Genomic DNA, 25,305 nt, shown 5'->3' with positions numbered 1-25,305 from the left:
TGTGGGGAACCTACTCTTCAGTTTGATTATTTCCTGTTCCTACAGTCTATGGTTCCAACAAAATCTAATCAGGACTTTAACTATAGGTTGGAATTGCATGACAAGGTCAGTGACATAAGATTCTGACAAGATTAATGTTTAAGGATATAAATGTGTCATAAACAAGACGGTCTTCCTAATTGCTATCAAATTATGTTTGTGACGTATTCAGGCAACAAAATATGCATTGAGTTTTTAAGAAACATTTTTTTGTTGTCCCACCTGATCAAACATGTTTGATCAGGTGGGACAGCATGCTTTGTGTAATCTGGGACAGTCATTGGAAGTTCTTTAAATGGAAGACATATATATTTAGGAACTCCCCAAAGTAAAAAGAAAAGATAAACTAAAGAGATGTAGCATATGATCTGCAGTTGTCAGACAGGAGTTAATGGAAACTACAGCCTGTCCCTGTCTGTTTAAACTGATTGTTTACTAACTAGCACATAATCAGTTTGCTCTCTGGCACAGATTTGATCCATAAAACAGAGTCTGTCCTGTGGTCTGCAGCCATTGGTTTCACCAAACATGTGGAGAAGACAACAGAGTGATGGATGATGAGTCTCTCACCTGCAAGGACTTTGTTCCCGAGTAGCCCCAGTAGAATGGTGAATTACTGAATGAATAATCGTATTTATTTCTTGCTGTTGATTGAATTTTAATTGATTTGATTAAAAATGTAACACACCTTTAACAGAATGTTTTCAAATTAATTTCATAGTTTATTTATTTAGGTTTGGGTTCTTTAGGAAAAAAAAATATATATAATATACATATTATTATATATACATTAAGCTTTCAGTCCCTTTTCTCATAATGCTTTAAAAAAAAAAAGATTATCTCAGATTATCAGATTCAGGCAGAATAGTCTTTTGGCACAAAGAACAATAATAGCTGCGTCATGTCTCCTCTGAGTATGATATCTCCAATCGTTCTTCTGGTGTGGTTAGAGAAGATTACCCAAATTCACCCTACATTTTGTTCATGTTTTAAATGTCGTACGATGAAATCAATGAAGCCATTATTAGCAAAACTATTGACAAATGTCTAATCAGATTTGTGAATGTGTAAAAGAATCTCCAAATGCTTACTTTTATTAAATGTGTTCATGGATCTACAAATCTGTAAACAGATTTCAAAATGTGTAATAACAATCTTTAAATCTGTGTGTGTGTATAATTGGATTTGCAAATATGTACAAAATCCATGGGTGCGTTATTGGATTTGTACATGCAAATATGTATTCAGAATCAATGTGTTTATTCGGATTTGAAGATGTGTAAAGAAAATACCCTCAAATATGTATTCAGACTTGCAAGTGTATTTAAATCTGAAGACAGATCTGTAAACACATACATGGAGATTAACGGCTACCGCCACCTAGTGGTATGAAGGCTGCAGCTCCAGAAAACACAGAAATATTTCAACACATATTTGCAGATCTGCCACAGCAGAAGTGTAGCAGAAGTCAGGTGTAAAAAAAAAAAAAATCATTGAGAATTGAGAGGCCGCCTGAGCAGCAACTGATGACTTGTCTGTATTTTCAGCCCTTGATGCAAAATACTCAGCCATTAATCTCTATGTATGTGTTTACAGATATTAATACATTTGCAAATCCCAATACTTATTTGAAGATATTTTCTTTACACATTTTCAAATCCGATTACACACACGAATTCTGAATACATATTAGCAGATATTTATTTTCAAACGTCCAAATCCGATAAAACACATGGAGTTTGAATACATATTTGCAGATTTTCTTTGTAGATATTTGCAAATCCGATACACACACATTTTAAATACAGACATCGCAGGTTGTCCACAGCACGACTACCAAACGATGGTCAAATTGCTGATGTCGTTGGAGGAGAGGTCGGTCTTCGACGGGTAGACGACCTTCAGGTTCCCGTCTTGGTCGACGGTTCGGACCTGCTGGACGATCAGTTCGCTGGAGGCCTCGACGCTGGGCAGCGGCTCGGGCGGGCCTTCCCCTTCCGCGTCTGACCCCGCCTCCTCCCGATGCTCCGCTGTGAACTTGTTCAACTCTGCCATTTTCTGAGATGAAACAGAAAACAGCCTTTAAACGCCTGTGTGTGGTTCGGGGTTTCTTGCCTCTATGAGATAAGAGTGTAACAGTAAGTGGCTTTGTGTCCTGGATACACTGCATTTCATGTCTGAGATTTAGGTCCAAAATAAACACAGAGCATCGAATGAACACAGGCGGAGGAGGGAGGAAGTGGCCAAAAAACCACAACACACGTCCCAAACCCACTCCAGTGTGAACACACTCCACTCCCAAAGCTGTGCCCCTTCATTTCAATTAAGCATTTAGGACAAAAATGCATTGTAGTGTGAGCAGTACTGCAGTTCTCCAACACTGTACTGCTTATAAGGGAGCGTATGGGAGGGACTCACGTCTTCTCATCAGTTTAATCTAAATCTTCAGTGTGGAAAAGCCACAGTGTTTTCAAGTGTCATTATTGACACTGAAAACACATTATGAGCTATTTGATGACCTCTACCTGCAGCAGGGTATCAACATCTAAATATCAGTCCTTTTCATAAGCTTCTTTCCATTTTCTTAAAATTAGGTGTGAGGCCCTGTTCAGACCTGGTAAAAACATCCGTCCTGAGAAATCCAATCACAAGTTGACAGCATTGAAGGGATAGTTCACCGAAAAATGGAAATTCACTCATTATGCAATTACTAGAATGCCGATGGAGGGGTGGGTGAAGTGTTTGCACTTAGTGATGACCACTTGTGATTGGATCACTCAGTCAGGACTGGATGTTAGTCCAAGGTCTGAGTCTCACTTCCACACTATGTACCCATGCTGTCAAAGATGCCGCTTGCCTTTGTCCCAAGTTGCACCAAGGAGTTTATGTCAAACTCAGTCTTTAATGACAGAAAAAAAAAAAAAAAAAGGAGAGGAAGGAGAGAAGGAGAAAAGGAGAAGCTTACTATGATCAGAGCGTCCATAATGTCTTTACAGGTCTGCAGGCTGGTTGAACTGGTCACTTCCAAAAACAACTCTTTGGTAGTCTTCTTGATCTGTAAAGCACAATCACATGATCATGTTGTTAATCCTATGATATAATGAAAAGAGACAGGTTTTGGGCAACAGTACAAATGTGTGGCTAGCATATGTATATGATAACATATGATTAAACATGAAACCCTTTGTAAGAGGAAGAAAACACACACACCTTGGTGTTCTCACTGTTGGTAATAGGTGGGAATGAGATCACAAGTCCCTCTGCGTCAACTAGGCAGGGATAGAATGCTTTTCCTTGCAAAAGCTGCAGGTATCTGTAAAAAATGAGATGAGAGACTAGCTGACAGGGACAACAGTATGAAAAGAGATGCTCTCCAGCTCTGACAGGGCTGGAAGCCGTCTCACACACAGTTAAGATTCTGTGATTTTGCAGGTTTCATTTAAGCCGTTTTCGGACATGTCCTGAGGAGGATTTCCAGAGAATTGGGTCTGGACACTTTCTCCGCAGTTTACTTTTCACTTATGCACAACACAGCGGGAGATTTCTGCTCAGACGCGTTCACAACAGAAAACTAATTCTTCGCAGGCAGAGGCAGGATGTGATCATGTTAAAAAGTATGTCTGAAAGTAGCTTTAGGTCCAATCCCATTTCACCCCTTAGCCCTTCCCCTTTGTTTTGCGCATTCACGTGTAGGGGTAGGCTGTCCCAATACCTGTTGGGACGGAGGGCTAGGGCCAAGGGGGGGGGGGCTTTGTAGCCTATGAAACGGAGATTTTTCCAACCCTCACTTCAAATCTAGTGGTATGGAAATCTCCCAGAATGCCTTGTGAATCACCAGCAAGCTGGGAGACAGACCCACAAATGTAGTATTTTCTCCATTAATAAGGATTTAAAATTACGATACTGATTGTAATATATTAGTTTGATATCATTTCAATGTATTATGGTCTTTTTTTCCCACAACAACCTCCGGACCGCGATCGCCCTAGCATTAGCATGCTAGCGATCTTTTTTGGCATGATAATCCTGTATTTTAACATAATTTCATATTACAGATATACCTTCTGGATAAATACGCTTGATTAAAAAGGTTGTGATTCCTTACAATGTGTTTAGGTCATTGGGTTTGTAACTACTGCTTAGGAAACATAGTGGTGAACAGAATCAGACTAAAGCTGTGGTTCGATATACTTCTACTGCCTTCATGTGCTCAAACAAAAACAGCTGTTATACAGATGACATGACAGTTTTATTTTGAAAATGAGAGTATCTATAAGGTTTTAACTGAAGAGCGTCCTCAATTTACTCTAGAAACAGCCGTCGGTTCTACTAACTTGTGGAGGCCAGTAACATTCTGTCGTTTCTTCTGCTTCCTCAGTTCGTCGGCCTCTAGGTGAAGGTGTCTCATCAGCTCGACCGCCGTCATCTCCTTCCGGCCCAGTGACACAATCTATAGGACATTATGTTCTTGAGTGACAATCACAATACACCACATTGCAACTTAAACATAGGAACCAGCAGACTTTTCTTTCTGTCATTCAAATTCTTTGTTTATTTGAATTGATTTTAGCAAAGGAGATATATTTTACTGTCTGTATGGCCTCAAAACTGATTACTTAAAATAATGAACCGGTATTTCTGCATCTGCATACCTTTAGCTGGGTGGGGGGTTTGACGTCATACGTCAGTGGGCCTTTGAGAAGCTGCACATCATGAGTTGCAATGGTTGCCGTGGTCCTTTTACCACACAAATCGTCGTGAAGCTTGGTCTAGAAAAACAACAGGGAAATCTTTTTGGTTATTATCAACACGGCCTGCTCTCTGCCACTGTGTGAAGGTCTTGATCTTACCTGAGCCACGAGGAACCGTTTGAGAGAATTCCCAGCCTTTAGGTTCATGCCTCGGACCACGCAGCACACCAAGTAGGGCCGAACATCCTTCACTTCCGCCATCACTTTGACCGTGAGCGCTGTGGGCGCGTCCGAAACATGGAGAACCCTCACCACCATCTTGTTCAGCTCTTCCACCTCATCAGGTTCGTCTGCCGCCTTGTCCTTCTTCTTCCTCTGCTGCCTTTTCTTTTTGTCTGCGTTGCGTCCGCCCTCCGCATCACCTCCATCCTCTCCCTGTCTCCCTTTTCCTTTTCCTCTGAGGTAGTCGAGGATCGACTTGGTCTGGCAACCATTGACCATCTTTTCGAGGCGTTTGTCGTTCAGCTTGTTGCCTTTGAAGTTGATCTCCTTCAGCTTGGGGCAGTCGCTCAGATCAGACGGGATTTCCTTCAGCTTGTTGCCAGAGAGATCCAGAACCTGGGAAGACAGGAAAGAAGAGGACAAGACCTAATGAGTTTAGCACCATGTGAGGGAACACAACGACACACCAGAGAATATTGCTTTAAAGGGTGCCTGGGGGGGGGGGGGGGGGGGGCCTACACAATTGTTGTTGCTGTGAAGAAAAGTAAGCTATTCTTTGAGGCTATAAAAGAAAAAGAAACTGTATTTTCCCTTCGTAAATCAAACAAACAAGGTTGCTCTCCTCTGAGAGGGCCAGTAGGTGATGCACACACATGCACAAACACACCTTCCCGTTTTGTTCTTTGTATCTTATTAGTGATTTAAACACTTTCTTAATCCACTATTAATACCCACCCCTCCCAGGTCTGAATGAATGTTGGGATTTTGAATAAAAGGTGACAGCCCTATCGGGGCCTCCTCCCAGATTGCCCTCCAGTCTCTCGTGTGGGGGTTACCCACCAAACTGTGTTTAAAGATCTGACACTTGAGGGGATACATTGTATATTACCACATGTTAATCATCGTCAGCTACAATGAAAGCTATTCAACAAAACAAGAGACAGCTCCTCTTAAATTCGGCGTCACACTGATGCACCCAGGAAAGTGTGGGGCGGGTTCTCTTCGGCCCACCTTCAGAGCAGACAGCTTGTGAACATCTCCGCTCAGCTCCTCGATGGCGTTGTCGGAGGCCACCAGGGAGCTGAGGAGGTCCAGCCGCTCCGAGTAGAGGTCCGCGGGGAAGCGGGTGATGCGGTTCTTGGAGACGTTGATGGTGGAGAGCTTGGTGCAGCGGCTCAGGCCGTCGGGCAGGACCTCCAGGCTGTTGCAGCTCACGTTGAGGGTGTTCAGCTCGCTCAGCTGGGTGATGCCCTCCGGCAGAACCTGCAGGTTGTTCACCGACAGGTCCAGGACCTTCAGGGACCCCAGGAGGCTGATGACTTCCGGGAAGGAGGCGAGCTTGTTCCTGCACAGGATGAGGCTCTGGAGGTTGGTCAGCCGCCGAATGTCCTCGTGGATCTCTGTCAAACTCGGACACTGGCTCACCTCGAGGTAGTTGAGCAGGGTGAGGGAGTAGATGGACGAGGTGAGTCCGCCATGAGAGGAGATCCTGGTGTCCACACCAGCACCCTGTAAAACCAGCTCACGCCTCCTCTCTGTCGCAGCTTTCTCTATCTCTGGCCAAGTCTCCATGTCATCCATGCTGCCTCACTCCACTGACTGTGGCGAACACTATGGACCACATGACTTCCGCTTTCCCTTTTCAAAATACAATATTATTCCTCCTGCCCATACGGCTTTGTGGAAATAAATGGTGCCCGTCTGTCTCAAAATAACCATGATCATCAGTAGGTGTGATGACAATGACTATCACCGAGAGAATCATTCAATTACAGCATTATTGTCTCTTACTGAAAGTCCCTTTGTAACTTTACTTTTAGTATCTTCTCATATTTTAGATGAATTATTCTATATTTTAGTCTTTAGAGTGATGAAATCAATACTGTAGAATGAAACATATATTGAAAGGAAAATTAAAGGGTAAATTGTTTATTTACAAATGTGTGTATACAAACATTGCAACAAAATATCAAGCTAAAGTGACAGTGCAGTTAAATAAACATCATGGAGATAAATAAATATGAATTAGAAGAAAATAAAAGGTTATGTTAAAATGATATTCAACATAAATATAGAGGAGAGAAAATAAAATAAAACAAGACTAAACAGTTTATTGTTGCTCATTGAAAAGTTGTACATTTGTTTTGTTACTTTTTACTTCGTAAGGCTTGTTCGTTAAATTCATATTGAAATCCTGTGCAATTAGAGTATTGTTTGCCCTTCTGCATTCCTGGTTGTGGAATTTACCATACAGAGACAATGACTTTAGAATGAAGTCTATGACACAATCTGCGAGTAAACTAAAGGGATTTGAAAGCACCGTTACACGTTGTAGCTTTATTTTGCTAACTAGTTTTTACTTCCTGTGCCATCATCGCCTGATTGGACGTTTAGGTGCAAATGACTCAGAGGAACAGGAAGAAGTAGTAAAAACGTGTCAGACAACGTAAACTGAATGTTTATCTATATCAACACCGCGGTACAGTGTAGTCACAGGCAAAATCAACTGGAGGTTTGAGTACGTTTGAAGAAAAATAAGCAATTATGTCCAAAAACCATAAATACAACTACATCACCCACAACCCCCTGCGACAGCTCGAACTCCCTCCACTGCGCATGTCCGCAGGAGTTGTTGTCAGCGGTGGTTATGGAGATGAGACGGGTCCACGAGCTGTCAACTGGTCGGTGATGTTCGGGGGCAGATTTCTGTGAAAATACACGCAAGGACGCGTCTTTCTAGTCCAAACTGCTCATCGGCACCAGGTAGGACGTGGTTCGTGAGAGTTCTCAGGACGTTTACTGGATTGGGTTAAAAACAGCTGATACAGACAGCTACTGTCAGACTAGCTATGATCGCAGTAGTGAAGTGTTAGCAGCGTTTAGCTAATGTCCGCTCAACACGCTCATGTAAACAAGGATGAAGTCTTTGTTTTAATAAAGGAGCTGGTGTTTGTCACATTTATGGACAGTTTATATTCTCTACAGAGAACTGTTGCTATATTGCTGTTGATGACAACTCTTCTGTGACTGAATTATTGTTATTGTTTTATTACCCAGCTCCGTTACTTTACTTTGAGAAACATACAAGTGTTTTCACTCAGAAAAGACACATTGCTTAAGTGTTGAACACAAGTTTAAAACTGACTCTGTAATCTGCAGACATTCATGAAAATATGGACGTTCCTACACGCTGACAATTGCATCTCAGCGTCATCGTTGTATTCAAGGCTGTGACTAATTGAATTTCCCTGCATTTTCAGATATTAACTATCATATATGAAAAAAAAAACATTTCTTGTTTGTTGCTTCTGTCGGTGTCCATCAGAGAGAGATGCCAGGGAAGATACGATTCATTGTGGTCAACTCTTCAAGTCATGAGGGCAACTTCACTGCCAAGGAGCTCATGGTCCATGCACCCACAGCCACTGGCTGGAGATCCCGCAGGTAATAAAAGGAGTTTTTATGAAATGCAATTTTCTTAGATTGCTCCTGAATAAAGAAAATGACTAAAAAGTGTTCCTTCCTCTTCAAGAAACTCAACATTATGTGAATCAAATATTCTGCAGGCTGTGCTCTTACCCTCAACACGTCACTCTCCAGCTGGTGGAGAGAAGTCGGGTGAGGAAGCTGCAGCTTCTCGCCCACCAGTACCTGATCCCAGCTAAGGTGGAGTTCCACATTGGAGACTCCCTCCCTGAAACCAGCTCTCCAGGGCAGCTTCGCAGACTCGGGTGGGACCGCAGACTGAGTCATGCTCAGTTTTCTCTCTTATCCTCCTGTATATTTTTTTATTTAAATTTTTAAGTGTGAGGCTCGATAGTTGAGGGGATTGGAATTTTGCAGTTGTCGTAGTTCAAATGACCAGTGTAGTCTGCTGTCTTTTTTTTTCTGGAAAAGACTTTAAATGATAAAAAAACATGTAGCACTGCATTTTAGTTTTGTAAACTGTACCACAGCACATTAGTTGAACTGAAAGCAACACTGTGCTCTCACCACAGGTATGTGCCTCTGTCAGACAATGAGAAGACGGGCTTCATAGCTCGGGAGCTGAAGTCGGTCTACGTTGACGCCATTGGAACATACCTGAGAATAACCTTTCATAAGAACCACGTCAACAGCAACAATCAACACAATCAGGTGCTGTGTCAAACTGTAGCAATGAACCTACACCACAGTTTCACTGCCTGTAACTCAAGCTTGGAACAGAAGATTGATGCAAACTGCACAGCTCGGATTATTGTGGGTTGTGAAAAAGGAAATAACCTGTTTTGGTGTTACGTTCCATAACTTACTTGGTTGAATTGAAAGATAGAATGAGACAGATTTCTCCATTTCTATATGAGACAGTGGATATGAAACTGCTGTAAAAGTGGCTGATAGTTACAGTATACTAATTACTGCTTTATTAGATGCTCATGAGAATGAATTTCCTGAAGCCATATTGCCAAACTTCACAAGTTGTATTTTCAACAGGGCTGAAATAATGAGTCATAATCATTTAGTTTATTGACAGAAAAACTGAAAATCTATTGATTCCTGTTTTGATAATCATTAAAATGTCCTTTATTAAATATTAACTCGTTTGCAGCTTGTTCAAAATGCTGTTGCTCGTATTCTAACTAAAACAAACCGTAGGTCTCATATCACCCCAATCCTTGCGTCCCTTCACTGGTTGCCAGTCAAATTCAGGATTGATTTTAAGATTCTTCAATAACTTTCAAAGCTCAACATGGGCTGGCTCCTACTTTCATTTCGCACAATGACTCCGTACAATCCCAGTCGCACCCTGAGATCGGCCAGCCTGTCCTTGTTAGCTGTCCCAAGGTCAAGGCTGGCTACTCAGGGTGACGGGGCTTTCTCTGTCAGGGCCCGAGGCTCTGGAACTCCCTGCCTGACCAGATTAGACTCGCCAACTCACTTCCGATCTTTAAATCACTGCTCAAAAGTTATTTTTTATAGGAAAGCTTTTTTAACATGCGATTTGTAATTCAGGCACTACTGTATTATTTTAACTCCTTTATCCCTTTTTATCTCACTTTTATTGCAACTACATTTGGTGTAGTTTCTTAAATAGGACATCTTCTGACTCTGCTGCCTATGAGAGTAGGTATTTAGTTTAGTGTAAAAAAAGGCATAGAGGTAATAATGTCTGATCTACTGAGCAAGCCCCATGGCTTTCATAGCCTCAGTGTACCCTCAGATACGGCTTCTCACGTTATTGCGATAAAAAGTCATCTCTTGGCGTCATCAGGTGTTTCAGCCAAGAGACAGCTGAAGATTATGATTTTCATTATAACAACCAGTCAGACAGAGTTCAAAAGTGATGTTCCTGATCCCTCTGACTACCAGATGTTTGCTGGTCGCAGTTTAAAAAAACCTAATGATTTCTTTCCTTTTCTTAATTTTATACCCTTGTAAACTCAATATCTTTATTTAGTTTTTTTCTTTGCTGCTTTCTCTGCTTTTTTTAGAGACTTACCTGTTTTAATCTGTAATCGCGGAACCCTAATTAATATTTTGTATGACTCCACTGTGAACCTCCCAGTACTCACACACTGATTTTTGATTTTCTCTGTTTTCTTCATCCACCTCACCAACATCTTGTTTATGATTTCAGGTTGCTTTGGTTGCCATTAATGTGCTGGGAGAGTCTTTGGATGGCAATGCTTTTAGCACAATTGTAAGTGAGCAAAAACACAACTCTCCTCACCTGTCAACCACCACCGAATGCACATCTGCACAGCAGCAGTAGGTGGCGCTGTTGCATTGTTTATTTTGGGAAATCTTGCTTTGTCATGTGTCACTCAGAAACTGCTGGATTGATGTTTCATCATCCTTTCACTGAGACCACAGCCCCTCAAATGTGCAAATCTGTATTACAGATTCTATATCATCCAGTTATTCTTCATAAAGCCTGGTTTTTAAGGATCTGTTTTTTCTGTGCTGCTGCATTTTTTCCCGTAATAATATAAATAACAATTTAGCTGGGGATGGACAAAATTGTATGAATACTTTTCTACTTTTTTGTCAATATAATTGACAACCCAATAACCCGGAATAATGTGAAATGTTAAATTCGTTAGAGAATTGTTGATTCAGTGTAAGTGTAGATTAGATAGCGCTACAGAGAGGATGTATTGATGACGTTATATTCTTTAGACGTCTTTGGAGACACCTATATAAAGTAGGTGTAAACATGTATACACTATATGAATACATGTTTACCTGAATGGTGTGTGGTATGTGTGTGTGTGCGTGACTAGGAGTGTGTGTATATGTGTCAGGAATGTGGTAATGAGACAGAAAAGGAGGGCAGTATGTAATCACACAGGAGGCCTTTAGTTAGCCAGTGTAATCAGATAGTTCTGCAGACGGACAGGTCCGGGAGGAGAGAGAGCACCTTAAAACATACAGACACACAGACACACACACACACACACACACACACACACACACACACACTTATACACACAGAAATAGAGATACAGAAAGACAGGGACACACACTCGCACAGATTCCAGTGAACAAGCTGTGCTTTGTTGCCCCACTAATCCGACTCCGAGCACCTCCACCGGTGATCATGCATGGCGGTTCGGTTCCATCTCCTATATCTGCGTCATGGACGGAAGTTGTGTTCGTCCAGAGGAGGGACACTGTGTTGTGGATACAGAGAGCGTAAATATTTTAGCTTTAATGGGTAATTTATTAATTTAACACCCAATTTATGGAAAAAAGTACATGTGTCATGTCAGTAGGCCTCTGGGGGGGGGGGGGGGGGGGGGTGTATCTGGCCAAGCAAAATATGAAAGTGGATGGCAAGCAGAAGCTTTCTAGTTGACACAAAGATGCTGAAGCTATCGTCATGGCCTCCATTAACTCGACATCACACTGTTATTCTGATCTCTGGGAGTCAAAACCTTTTTTCATTTAATCCCCTTTAAATGCAGAATGTAAATGATGCTAATAAAATGCAAACTGATTTTTCTTTTGAGGTTACCTTTAGATTTTGGGGACATGGCAGTGTAATAAGCCTGTATCACAGCCGATGTTTTGAATAGACGAAGTAGGAAAAAGCCCAACTGCTAATATTCACATAAACAATTGCTCAATTCTGTTTAAGTGTCTATGTAATTCTTGACAGTGTGGCAGTGGACCAGTATACACATGAGCTAAATGGAATACAGCCATCACTGATTTTATTGTTTACACCAGTGCTTTTCTTAATGTCACAGATCAAAACTCCATCCAGTGAAATGCTCCTTCTCCCTCCCCCTCGCTCCCGCTCCAGCTATCATTCAAGAAGTGATTCACTGACCAATTAATTGATAGGAAACTCTCCACACATATTTTCTTTCATTGTTGCTTTTGGAAATTATTTTTTGGGAAATGTATGTTGCTGTTGGATCCTTTTTTAAAGCACTTTACAAACTTAAAAACAAAATTCCACTCTCCTCACTATTTGGGCGGGTGACCAAGACTAACATCTCAAAACCTGGACCAATAAACCAGAACTATATGTATGAACATATAACACCAGTGAGAAAATACCTGTACTTTCTTTCTGTGTTTTTAATGTGTGTAATTTGATTAAATCGGGCCTTTGAGAAGTAGTTTAAGAAGTTGACATTAACATGACATGACACAAGCGCTTACGGCTAAAGAAAAACCATCAGATTAAGTCTGTGTCACTGACAATATGACATTTACACTTTACTATAGGTTAGTTACACATGATTCCATCAGTGAACTGTTTAACACCTGAACAAGCCTGCTGGCTGAAACTGTTAGAAAGTTATTTGAAAGGTTAACACACAGTTAAAGCAAATATTCTTTTACCCCATAGCTACACACTCTTTTTTTTTTCAACATTAGAACCTTTGAGAGGTGACACATCGCATGTTTACACTCAGTGGCTTACCGGCCAATGGGAATACAGGGGATAATCCTGTTGGGCCTCTGCATTGGTTGTTTGGTGGACTGTCAAAAGAATCCCACAATATTTTACCGACCCGTAGCGACCCTTTCTTTGTGCCTATCATTTGGAGTGATCATGAAATCGCACTGTGTACATGTTGCAGGAATTGACTCAAGCATAACCAAGTGTAGACTAATGCAAATGTAGTGTAATCAACATGTGATCAGCCCACGCAGACACAACCTGAGCCCCACCCCACCTTCAGTCAGTAGTTTCAACTTTTTATTTGCTTGCTTTTTCTCCTCTATATTTCAATTTCTAATTCCAGGAAGGATAATTACCTACTGTAAGATAAGATAAGATTCCTTCGCCAGCTTGCTCCAAGATTACAATACCAGTACAATATGCAATTTAATAAAAAAACAATATTAAACAGTATTAAGTATTTAAAAATCTAAGTGAAAATAAAGTGTAAAATAGATACGGAGTGACTGCAGAATCTTTGCCAATAGGAAGTAGTCATGACAATGATAGTAGGATTAATATATATTTAAGTATATTCAGTAATTGCCATGAACATAATATGATGCTAAACATGGTAATATTGCACATGAATAGTAATACTGCACATGAAAAAAACGAGGTAACATTGTAGATGTTTGTTGCTACTTATTACTCAATGATTGGGTTTTGATTGAGTGAGTATCATTGGCTCACTGCCACCATAAGGTCCAGGGATATTTTTGGTGGAGTCTTTCCGGCTGATACTCACATTTGAAAAGAACAGTGTAATGGTCAGTTGGTAAAGTGGACTGTCATCTTAAAATGAATGGGATTAGACAGCAGCGGTCGGGTCTATCAGAGCACAGCATTATAAGAGTATATGTGCACGTGTGAGTAATTTGTCCATCTGTTTACCCCCAGCCAAGCAGAGAGCAGCTGATCGAACACTACCTCAATTGTACTCAGCAGGAAGCTGCCTTGGACACAACCTTCATGGGGTGAGGCCAGGCCATTGAACCCTGGTTTCTTTGTCTTGTGACAATAACATTGTTCAACAGAGCCATTTAGTGTGGAAGCCAACCAAGCCATTCAAGGTCACTTGCATTCGAAGACAATGCAGGTGGCAGCCCGGTGCAAAGAGGAAAACACATTTCGAAATAAGTATTTTTGGCTTTAATGTATCAACCCCCCTAGGGACGCTTCACCTCAGGGTCTCTCTCCCTAGGGGGTCGGTCCTTGTTTTTCTCCTTTGATCAGGAATTGCACAACAAAAGGCCATTTGAATGATAATGACATTATTCGATGCTGGCATTTTCTAAAATGAATTTAGCCACTAAGTCAGCGACTCTGTTTTTCAACATTCAACATGTTTTATTATAAACAGAACAGAACAGTATCCTTAATGCTTAATGTTTTTAGAGTCTTTAATGTTTTTCTTTATCTTTGTGTTCAGTCTCACACCCAGCAAATATGAGTCCTTCTCCCCCTTTGACGACCTGGCTTTCGAAATGTACCAGGACCCCGAAGTTGCTCACCTCATCCGTCTCATGGACCAACAGAAGCAGGACATGGTGCAGCAGGAGAAATTCGAGCAGGCCAAGTATCTGAGACAGGCCATAGCCGACCTGCAAAAGGTACTTTAGCTGCCGGGGGACACTGACACCAAATATTTGCTTACATGGTCGAGAAAAATACCCCACCAATACGAGGATGTGTTCTTACTGCAGTGACAGTATTCCAGCGTCTTTGTGAGTTAGTAATGGACGAGAAGATCTTCAACAGATAAAAAAAAGTACTTAACATTTCTCACTTTGCACAGATTAAGCAAACAAAATACGACCTGTTGATGAGTGAGCTTGAGAAGTTTGATTTCAACATTTGACAAAGTGAAGGTAATTCCCCCCCAGCTCTACGGCTCCATGCTGTCTAAAGGAAGAGCTGCAGCCATCAAGTCGATCAAGTGATTTGAAAACAGCAGCGTTTTAAGGTCAGAGCGTTGGTATTTATCTACGGCAGTTACATTGTAGTGTTAATGGGGTTTAGAGAATGTGTCTGTTTGAGGACAAACAAGTACACGCCACACACACACACGCGCGCGCACGCGCACGCGCACGCACGCACACACCTTAAATTGAATTATATATTGATTTCCTGGAGACTTAAACCCTAGTTACTACTTGCCTAACCATAACCCTTACCCTGATCTAACTTAACCTTGACCTAAACCTTAATGTTAACCTACAAACTTGTTTTCATCTTAACATTTAATGATTTAAGCTATGGGGACTTGCTTTTTGTCCCCATAAGGAAGACAATTCCCCATAATCTGACTCTGAAAACAGATTTAGGTCCCCACAATATGAGTAATACCTGGACCACACACGTGCGCGCACACACACACACAAACACTGAATTTTCCTACTTACTAGTATTTTTTGGTAATCCCAAGATAATACTGTGATTTTTCCCAATATTCAACCACTATTTGCTGTGTTCTCAGTGACAGTTAATGGTTCATCATTTTTTTTCAACAATAAGTAATACATTTTAGGGACATTTAGTAAAAAAAATTAAGAAACAACAGGTGTACCAGGACTGATTTCTTAACATTAGCCCTCATGCTGTGTACAATAAACTATGGCAGAAATATGTTATGGTAGTGAGGAAATAGTCCAGGTCCTGATCTGTTGTGAGTCTTGTTTTCTTTCTCCTTTTCTAAAATCGTCCTGTGTAATTTCACCACTGTTTGTAACAGTAGTTGTTAAACATTGTTCAGATTCCTGTTACAGACCCTCTTTGTATACTGCGTTTCTGTGGTGACCATGAATTCTTAATAAACACGACAGCTGACGGTCCTTGGGTAGCGTCTTTCCCACACCCAACTACGGGCCTTTCTGTAACCGGATAGGACACACACACCAGCACCTTGTTAGCACGGTATATTAGCATTGTGGACAAAGCAGTTGCCAAGGTGGTCAAGCTGAAAATCCCTTGTCATCGCCCCCTCAGGATATCAGGGGATGGTTCATGGTGTTACATGATATCTACAAACAAAGAGAGGTGACAGGACAGAGGGCCAGGTATTAGCCCACTGTGTTTCTTCCACCTTATACTGTCCACCCTTATTGAGTAGGGACTCAGAAATCAGAGAGGGGTCCTTGTTGGAAATCCAGCTGCCGTGGACGTTGCACCTACAGTTCTGTCCAGAAGAGAGGAATCACAAGGCGCTGCAGCTGAGACTGTCGCTTGGCACCTGGTTAGCAACTTAATTCAGCTAAATGGAATTTCCTCACAAAGAAATTACGAGTTTGACTTACTGGAAGTTACTGTCAAATTTCCACTCAGTCAAGCTCAATGATTCACCATGTGGCACACACACTGTTATTTCACTCCAGGGATAAATGATTGTGTTTGGGGCAGAAATGCCCATGTCGTGTTCAAGTCATTGCCAGAAAGCTCCTCTGTGGTTTAAAGGTTAAATCTGGTTTATTTCAACTTGAATTATCTCAGATATTGCTACAATAACACTGTGATCACAAAAGAAGTTGGTGAGATTTGGGAATAAGGTGACAACAGTACAGGGAAGTCAAAGGTGGAAAAATGTGAGGGTTCAGACGATCAGGTTGTGAACAAGCTGTCGATTTAGCCTGAACATCTTAGTCACTTTATTTTGAGGCAAAGAAAAAAGGTGAAAGTGAGCACACCTTAAATAATAATCTCTCTCCGAATAGGAAAACTGTGCAGGACTACAGACAGTATAATAGATCTAAAAGGAACCAGGATGACAGCCTGTAAACACTAAAAACTCACTGTGTGAGTAGTGTGGTTACTTTACCTCTGGTTTCTCTCTAAAATACATACAGTCCTTAAACTTGAGACATCACTGTGGGGTGAACCTCATTTCCGATGATATCGAGTTAGACTACAAGCACAGAAAAAGAGGATGAAAAAAAGCAAAAACAATAACATTGACAGAGTCAGTTGCACTAAAAGAAAAGGCAGATTTCCGAAGTTCAGAGTGATCTTGTTGGACATGAAGTAAAAGCCAGTCAGTTGATGAAGCCCATCTGGATGAAGTCCAAGGTTTTAGTGTTGTGGAGGACATACACTCAAAAAAGGGAAAAACAAAACAAACCTTGACAAAATCCAAATAAACAAAAGTACACAACATAGAAGCCGAAAGGAAGAAGGGACAGTGCATCAAGGGTCATCAGAAACATTTTTTAGAAACAGCCATCTGCCCCATCAACCCCTTTTCTACCAAACATGGGAAAGATCATTCCGTTAAAGGTGGCCAATCTTTTACCTGAGTCGCAGACAAGATTATCAATGTGATATTTGCATGTAGGTTTATTATCAATCAAGATGCCGAAACATTTGTATTCTGCAATTCTCCCAATCATTAAAATGTTTGAGGTTTAGATTTCTAAATATTTGTAGCTCATAGATCTGGCTCTAGATGAGATCATGAATTTTGTTTTGTCTGCATTCTTTTTTTTGTCTGCATTAATTTTCAACAGACAGACAATCAACAAACACTTGTGAAAGAAAAGGAGAGGAGAGAACTGAACAGTCAAAAAAACATAAGACAAATATGGTCATTATACATTTATTTACACATTTTCTATATGGAAACAAAGCATAGTTCAGTATCCAAAGCAGGCAGAATATTAGGCTTCCCTTGTTCTCAGGAAGACACCATCCTTGTTTTTGCACATTTCTGTATAGGTGTGCCATTACAGTTATTATGTTTCACTCAGAATATGTTTGAATAGATGTCTGTGCTGGTTTCGATTGAGTAAGATGCATTTCTTCGCTATACCTGATATCATACGAAACTCTTTTGTATATGTAGGGTCTAGTGTTCTGATGCTTGAGGGTTTGTCTGATTGTCTGACTGCTCCAGTCTCTTACTCAATCTGACTTTTTCTCAGCGATAACCCCACATACACAACTCAACTAATTATTTAGTGAGCACAACGTTTCACAATTTTACCATTATTCCTCTGGAGTCTACAATCACACCGGCGTGATCCAACCACGTGTTGTTAACATACTCAAGTAAAAGTAAAAAAAACAATTGTCAGTACATATAGGCAATGTAGTGCTGGAAAAAACTATACCAATCATTTATTTTAATTTAATGTGGTTTATGCAAAAGCATTAAAAAATGGAAAAATAGCCCAGGACTCCAAAAATATGATTTAAAAAAAAGGGTGTAATCTTTAAACAGAATACAGTGCCAAGAACAAGACCAACTGTTAAAACCAAGCAGGCAAATGAACAGTGTTACTACCATATTTTTCTAATTGTGAAAACAATAGTTCTCGATGCAGTTGATCTATGAGCAGGAGCTCGACTCACTCCTCCAACTTCTTCTTTAGAGAAAATAATCCCTTAAAATCAGCGGCCCTAGGTCAAGGTTTCTGTCAGTAGGTGCAAACTGATATCAAACCAAGACCTTGTGAGACTGACAGTTCTGCTCCAATGTTTTCCTGTGTAAACATACAGTGAAAGCTTACTGGGTCACTGCAGGGCTGCCTTAACCTCTACATGTCCTGGGCTCTTCCAGGCGGGGGAGCGCTTGGCTCGATATGATGTGGAGAAGCAATGTGCCATAGAAAAGGAAGACTATGACCTGGCCAAGAAGAAGAAGGAGCTGATGGAGGAGTACAGGAGGAGCGTCTACCAGCAGCTGGAGGACTGCAACCTGTTGGACACAACAATGGTCCGTTACCAGCTGGCGAAATGGGAAGAATCTGTTGGATTGGATGTATAATGCACAGTTCAATGCAGGTCTGATTGTGACGTGTTCTGCCTAAATGAGCTGTTCTGTCTGTCCACTCTGTCACCAGATCGCAAGGGCAATTGATCCACCCCCTCTCCCGGATCCCCCCCCTCTGCTGCCTTCTCCAGGTCACTGTTCAGTCCCCGTCAAGCCCCTTGTGTCCACAGACACGTATAAGAAGGAGAAGAAAGCTAATACACCTCAGAAACAACAGTCGGCCACAGAGGCTGCCAAACGAAGCTGTCAACGTGACAGCCCCAGCACCCCCGCTGCTGTACCCAAGTTAGATGTAAGTGTATCTCTACGCGGCATTAAAACATATCCAACACCAGAAGACACGTAAAACACTTGTCCAATACATGCATGGTCAGTGATGACAAACCCATTCTTCTCTAATGAAGGATCCAGTTGTTGACAGCTCTACTTGTAGCTTGATCTGCTTGAATGAACTTGTTTATAGTGGGTTATAATCTAACCCACTGTAGCAGTTTGGGAACACGTGTCCAGCATTAAGCCTCTGTAGTGTTGGAACACAGCACACAGGGAGATTGTGACCAGTGGGTGCTTTTATGCGTTACTCACCACCTATTGAGACCGGCCCTGCCACAGGTTTAGGTTTCGCTATTTAATTAAAAGAGTGCAACAGTCGGCTGACTCCAGCGGCTGCCAACCTGGCGTCATGGCAGGGCTTTGAGCCTTCCACGAGGCAACAGGGTGCCAGTTGGCCCGGGGCCACAGGAGACAGTGCTGCCTGGATGGAGCTGGGTTTTGTATAGAGGGGAGTCTACATTCATTTTAATCATGATGTTGCACAATCGGCCTTTTGGCTGATCACGTGCTAGTGAGAGTTAGTGAAAAGATCAGGGATGAAGGTGATGAATTTTTCAAAAGGTTGGACAGGCTTGAAAGTGTAGATCAGTTTTCTCTGAGCTCTTGAACTCGCAGTTCTCCTGAATATGTACCATAGTGTGTGTTGACGAATACAAACTGCAGTAGCTGTAAATTAAAATGGAGAAAAAGTCCAAACTGTCACAGTCCAAGGTCATGCAAACTGGGATTAGTTTAATTGGGGACTCTTAATTGTTTGTCTGTATGTTGGCCCTGATACACTGGCGAGTGTCCAGGGTGTAGCCCACCTCTCGCCCAGTGTCAGTTTGGATTGGCTCCAGCTCCCCCAGCAACCCTCAGAAGGATAAGCGGAATAGATAATAAATTAATGGATGGAAAATGTGAAAGTTTAAATGATCATATACATAAAATGTATATACAAAGCTTTAAATACCAATGGTGTTGTCTTGTTATAACAGTCGACCAGTTCGCCTCATGATGACAGGCCGCTGCCAGCCCAGAAGAGGAAAGAGCAGCCAGTGGAGACCGTCCAGAGTCCTGCAGAGCAGCAACCCCCCGACCCTCACACCCTCAGGAGCCCACCCAGCTCCGAGATCAGCGGAGAGCCAGAGCCCCTGACAGAGAAAGCCCAGAGAGAGGCTGGACTTCCAATAGATGTTTATGGAGAAAGCGTGGTAAGAAAAAGAAAGAGAGGAAAACATGTCAAGTTATGCGAACTAAGGTTTTCCTCTGAGGCACTGTATGTAGTAGTATGTACTACTAATGCTCCCTCGCTGAAGTAGCTTTTCTCCTGTGTCCATGTCTTTTATTCTTCTCTATCTCTTTCTAAAAAAGCAACTTTCTGTGCACTGATGTGTTATTTCATGCACCTGCAGTCAAGTGGCACTTGTCAGGTGGATGGTGGAACTCTGTGCCAAGGCATTTATTTTTAAAAGCATAGCCTGCCATTGGCTTTTATCTGAGGTTCTTTGCTGGAAAGAGTGACCTGCAGCTGCTGGAAACTGTGTTGCTGAGAGTGGAATTTGTGGGCTGTAAAACCGAAGCTATCAACTAACAAAAGGATGAAATGTGGTGCAGAGCTGAGGGGACCTACAGAGTCGGATGATTTTTCTCTGTGGGTTTGCCACACTGCACACATGAGTCATTTGTTTTATTGATATTTGAAATGCAGAGCTCTATCAAAATGTTTAATTGAAATTAATATCAGAAGATACACAGTTTTTTTGGTATATGATCAGTATACAGTACATGACACTGCATATATGGACATTTCTATTCACATACACTATGAGTATCTCAGAGATATGCAAATAGGACTGCAGGAATTCAATTAAATTCAATTGAAAACAACTTTATTTGTCAATGGAGGGCAATTCTAAGGCACGTAGATATAGTAAAATGAAAAAGTAAGAGAAGTCAATATGACTGTAAAAGGCCGGTTAACAGGATAATGGCTGTGAAAACTGTTTTGTAAGAACGAAGATAAATACTGAATGATTAAAGTGATCACAGTGCATTGAGCTAAGTAATACAGGTGTAAATAATGTACAGTTAAGGTGAATTAAAAATATATATACAGGAGCAGGAAGCAGCAGATGAATACATACTTTAGCATATATATATGCAGCAGATAAATATATATATACAGATAATAAACAGTTATGATGAAAGAAATGTGTGATATATTTTATTCTCTATTTTCTTCCAGGTGGCTTGGGCATATTCCAAAAGCTGGTCCCACAGAGAAAATGCTCTGCTGGCTGTGCACAAGAGGCTTTTGGAGGTATCACCCACCACCCCCAAGGAGGAGCTGAGAAAGATGATAAGAGCTGCAGTCCTCCTGGTGAAAAAGGCCCTCCAGGATAAAGTGTCATCGGTGAATCGTTTCCTTTAAAGAAGATTCAGTTGCAGTGAAAGCTTTAAAAGCTTGAGTTCATTTATTTACTGGGTCTTTGAGTAGCGTGGGCTCCCTACTAAGTGCGTTTTTGTTCATATTCAGAGTTTTTGATCACAAGAAATATTTCTCCATGAACATTTAGGGCACAGAAAGGAAGACATACGCCCCAAAAAGGGAAAAACCAAACAAACCCTGACAAAAAACACATAAACAAAACAAAAAAGTACACAACATTGAGGCCAAAAGGAAGAAGGGACAGTGCATCACGGGTCATCAGAGACATTGTCAACTAACAATGAATGACATTGAGATTTCAGACCATGCTAGACCAGACAGACCCCTCCGAAGGGCCTGGGCGCCGTCATCCCCAATGTAGGCCCGGAAGGGGTTCCAGATATTAAAAAACTTGAATGGTTTGTCTCTCAGTGAGAAGCGTATCGCTGCCAGAGGGATGAGTCCTCCAGATCAAATGTGAAATTGTGGGGCCAATGTCCAATATCTATTGATCTAATCTGATCTCCTGGTTGGTGCTAAACAAAATCACCTTAACCGGCTTCAGTGAGTAGGGGACAAGGTTCCCTGCTGTGAAATGAACTCTGAGGCAGCAAAAAACAGGTCCCAGTGGCAGTTTTTATGAAAAATAACATAAATCTCCTGAAATACCAGAAATCATTTATAAGCAAACAATCAAAAACACAGTGAAAATATGAACCGTCAACAGTTTTTCACCTACTACATATTTTGAAAGCAAAGGGTGGACCAGAAGAGAAAAGCAGCCCTATCAAGGAGCACTGGATATGTTTGGTTGGTCACCATCAACATTCTCCATAAATCATGTTCTCTGGATTCCTGTTACAGAACAGAACTAACGTTCATGTTTTTTTAAATATAAGCACACAATCATACATGCAAACACCTAACAATGTTCCCCCTGTACCATGTGCAAGCCCAGTTCCCTCTCCCAGAGCTGGCTTCCTTGAAAAAACAGTTTTGACAAGGATGGCCTTGTAACCTCGCCTGCAGCTTGTATGAAATGGGTAGTGCCGCAATAATTCTCCTGATTTATTTGCTTTGCCACACCGATAAATAGAATGATCCATTAAGTAATTAACTGGTTAATTTGCATCTTCACAGAAGTTCTTCAGTTTTAGTTCATGTTGAACACAACTCTTCTCTGGCTTCTTTTACATCCTGGGTCCAAATGTAGCCCAGGGTGTTAAAATGCTGGTAATACAAACAAGTTATTCTCCACTGTCAGGTTGAAATGTCTCATTAGCTTGTAACTAAGTGCAAAAAAAGTTAACATGCTCCGACAGGCTCCATTCTCCATCAGCATACTCCAACCAACTTCAATTGAACATTGCTTAGTCCTGCAAGCTGACACCATCCGGGTGCAAGCTGTTTCTTAGACAGTCTACTAAGTTTTGAGTTAAATGTCCACTGCCTCTCTCCTCAGGTCCTCCAGGCCTCCTTGATGCTGCTGCGCCTAATGCTGAGCCAGCTGATCCCAGGTCTGGGCTTAGGCCGGTCTGAGGTGATCCACTGCGTTGAGCAGACCTGGCCCGACCTGCTGCTCAGGACTGGAGACCCAGCCAGCCGCCTCCGGGCCATGGTCACTGCCTTCATACAGGTAGTGTAGCACTCAGGAGAGAATAGTTTATTTGGCAGCAGTGGATTTCAATTAATGCTAAGCTTCTTGTCAGCCTGACCTCGGCCTCCTTAGCAGTTGTACTGTGACGGAAGGGAAAGAAATAGATGTTTCCATCCATCTTCTCTTGTATAGTTAACGCTGTTGTTAAAGCTGATAATGTTGAGAAGCTTTTTTTTTCTTTTTTTACAGCTAAGTGGCGACACCTGATGTCTTTGGTCATGATCTAATTTCTTATATCTGAAATTCTGAAAGTGTTCGTGAAATGTTGATATTAATTTTCTACCCATGCCAGGGTAAGAGCTCCTTTACCATGAGGCAGACCTATACAAGGGTGAGAGAGTTACCAAGACGGCACAACAGCAAAGACATGCACATCAGAAGGGCGCTCGGAGCACATAGCTCCACTAAAGTCCCTGTCTCAATGTAAATTTTAAAATATCTTACTGGATCTGCCATTTTATCCGGATCCACTCCAAAATGTAGTTCTTCCTTGGGTCATGACCCACCCCTCCACAAAATTTCATGGAAACGGGTTCAGTAGTTTTTGAGTATAAAAGATAACCTCATTGGCAGAGGTAATTAAATGAATAAAACAAAAAACATGATCATAAAAACACATGAACACATACAATACAGTCTTTTAAGTCAGAAGAGTGTGAACATGGTGCATGGACGCGACCTTTTCTGAAAGTGCCATTCCCCATTCATGTCGTACATGGAGAGAAGGATGATCTCAAAATGATAATACGACCCTATGACTGCACTGATGCATATACCTTCACTTCTGCTGCAGAATTTTTAAATGATGTACTATCTTTGTTAATATTGTTATTATATCGACATTTTCTCTACCATTAAAGAACACCATTCCCCCCATGGGCACAGTCTTTTAGACATTAGAGATTTTATCTTAAAAGCAGATGAATGTGATATTAGAAGTTTTGATCCAGAGAATAAACACTGGAAAATAATGGGAAAGAGTTGTCCCTCACCTGAGGCTGAATTCCTGCTCTGAGCTATTCCACAAACAACCTCGGGTCACAAATGTGAGCAAACTTGTGTCATCAGGATTACTTATATTGACAGAGGATACAAACACTTGGAGTGAACACAATGGAAGTGTTAATATTTAAGTCAAATAGATTATTTGGCCGAGCATGTATGTATTCTGTATTTCTACTGAGCATCTGAACACACATAATGGCCATGGGTTTATGGAGGAGGTTTGATGGTGTTTAGAAATTCTCGTGAACAGTATATTTAAGGAACACTTTGAGGAAAAAATCGAATTTAGTACAAATATTAATTTGGACTCAAGGATGAACTGATCCAACTTGGTGGTCAAAGGTCAACGTAATCTCACAACACACATATTTTTACCTTAAAGGTTAGCTACAATGACATGTGGAATTATTACATTATGCAATGTTTTTTGCAACTGAACTGGTTGGTGGAGGCATACAACTGCCAGGTTTTTATTTTAGGATTGTTACATGCAAATACTAAACAAATATTTTTACACTTTGTTTAAATAACTATTTATCGTGTTTTGTGTATTTTAAAAGTGACATTGGCTTACGTTGTTCTTCCTAACATGAAATGGTTTGTGGAGGCCTCACTGCCTGCAGTGTTTTATTGTAGCTTCACAGACATGATGTGCCCCTTGTTTGAAGCAAGCTCCATGTTGTTTCCATGACTGCCTTGTAGCCTTTAACTGCTACAGGGACATTTGCTCGAGTGATAGTCATTTGTTCACTTTCCTGTCTGTGTGTGCAGAGCATGGACTGTAAGTGCAGGAATTGTCTGACTGTGTAAATATGTGTAGTGTAAATAAGTAAATGAGTTGAGTTAAATTTAGATTCTCAAACCCTCTTTTCTCATCCTTTAGGAATCTGTACTGACCTCGATTAGAGCAACGACTGAAACACTAAACGTCTCATTGTATTTCAACGAGAAATGTTTTGTGTGTGTGTGTGTGTGTGTGTGTGTGTGTGTGTGTGTGTGTGTGTGTGTGTGTGTGTGTGTGTGTGTGTGTGTGTGTGTGTGTGTGTGTGTGTGTGTGTGTCATGGAGTCCAAGTGATACTTCATTTTCGAGCTGATACCGACACCGATTCTAGAAGTAAAAGAAAACCATTCAGATATCGATATACCGGAAAATATTCTTTTTATTACAGTGTATGTACTGTAGGCTGGTGGGTTGTTTATTGTTGGTCCATTTGTGGAGATAATATGTTTTGCTCAGTGTTTTA

General features: G+C 41.3%; 2 protein-coding genes across 5 annotated transcripts in view; one reads left to right on the top strand and one right to left on the bottom strand.

Moving 5' to 3' along the window:
• Positions 1-843: 843 nt before the first annotated feature.
• lrrc47 (leucine rich repeat containing 47) lies at positions 844-6,562 on the bottom strand. The gene is made up of 8 exons (XM_034590531.1): positions 5,964-6,562; positions 4,890-5,348; positions 4,692-4,808; positions 4,374-4,489; positions 3,250-3,352; positions 3,005-3,094; positions 1,846-2,097; positions 844-1,786 (listed from the first exon to the last, which is right to left on the bottom strand). The coding sequence occupies exons 1-7, from the start codon at positions 6,531-6,533 to the stop codon at positions 1,873-1,875; spliced, it is 1,680 nt and encodes a 559-aa protein (XP_034446422.1). The 5' UTR covers positions 6,534-6,562; the 3' UTR covers positions 844-1,786; positions 1,846-1,872.
• A 1,005-nt stretch (positions 6,563-7,567) lies between these two features.
• The window catches only part of cep104 (centrosomal protein 104), a 35,173-nt gene continuing 17,435 nt past the window's right edge, over positions 7,568-25,305 (top strand). Inside the window, exons 1-12 of one of the 4 annotated variants that reach the window (XM_034590790.1) lie at positions 7,568-7,715; positions 8,268-8,396; positions 8,519-8,683; positions 8,951-9,089; positions 10,570-10,632; positions 13,792-13,868; positions 14,324-14,504; positions 18,443-18,598; positions 18,726-18,947; positions 19,966-20,181; positions 21,216-21,383; positions 22,861-23,034. In XM_034590790.1, the coding sequence (XP_034446681.1) occupies positions 8,284-8,396; positions 8,519-8,683; positions 8,951-9,089; positions 10,570-10,632; positions 13,792-13,868; positions 14,324-14,504; positions 18,443-18,598; positions 18,726-18,947; positions 19,966-20,181; positions 21,216-21,383; positions 22,861-23,034 (1,674 nt within the window). In that variant the 5' untranslated portion in view covers positions 7,568-7,715; positions 8,268-8,283. Of the gene's footprint in view, positions 7,726-8,267; positions 8,397-8,518; positions 8,684-8,950; positions 9,090-10,569; positions 10,633-13,791; positions 13,869-14,323; positions 14,505-18,442; positions 18,599-18,725; positions 18,948-19,965; positions 20,182-21,215; positions 21,384-22,860; positions 23,035-25,305 lie in introns of all 4 variants that reach the window. The other 3 variants (XM_034590791.1, XM_034590792.1, XM_034590793.1) reach the window with 3 other exon arrangements.

Source organism: Hippoglossus hippoglossus, chromosome 7 (assembly GCF_009819705.1).
Source record: "Hippoglossus hippoglossus isolate fHipHip1 chromosome 7, fHipHip1.pri, whole genome shotgun sequence".
Taxonomy (NCBI): domain Eukaryota; kingdom Metazoa; phylum Chordata; class Actinopteri; order Pleuronectiformes; family Pleuronectidae; genus Hippoglossus; species Hippoglossus hippoglossus.
Note: the sequence above shows the minus strand (reverse complement) of the source record. Positions and strands in the feature narration are given on the sequence as shown.

Bases quoted from the DNA above. Each gene is read 5' to 3' on its own strand.
- lrrc47 (XM_034590531.1), bottom strand. From the start codon at position 6,533: ATGGATGACATGGAGACTTGGCCAGAGATAGAGAAAGCTGCGACAGAG. The intron at 4,490-4,691 runs GTATGCAGATGC...AATGTCCTATAG, and splicing joins AACCCCCCACCCAGCTAAAG to ATTGTGTCACTGGGCCGGAA. The intron at 3,095-3,249 runs GTGTGTGTGTTT...TGTGCTTTACAG, and splicing joins CCAACAGTGAGAACACCAAG to ATCAAGAAGACTACCAAAGA.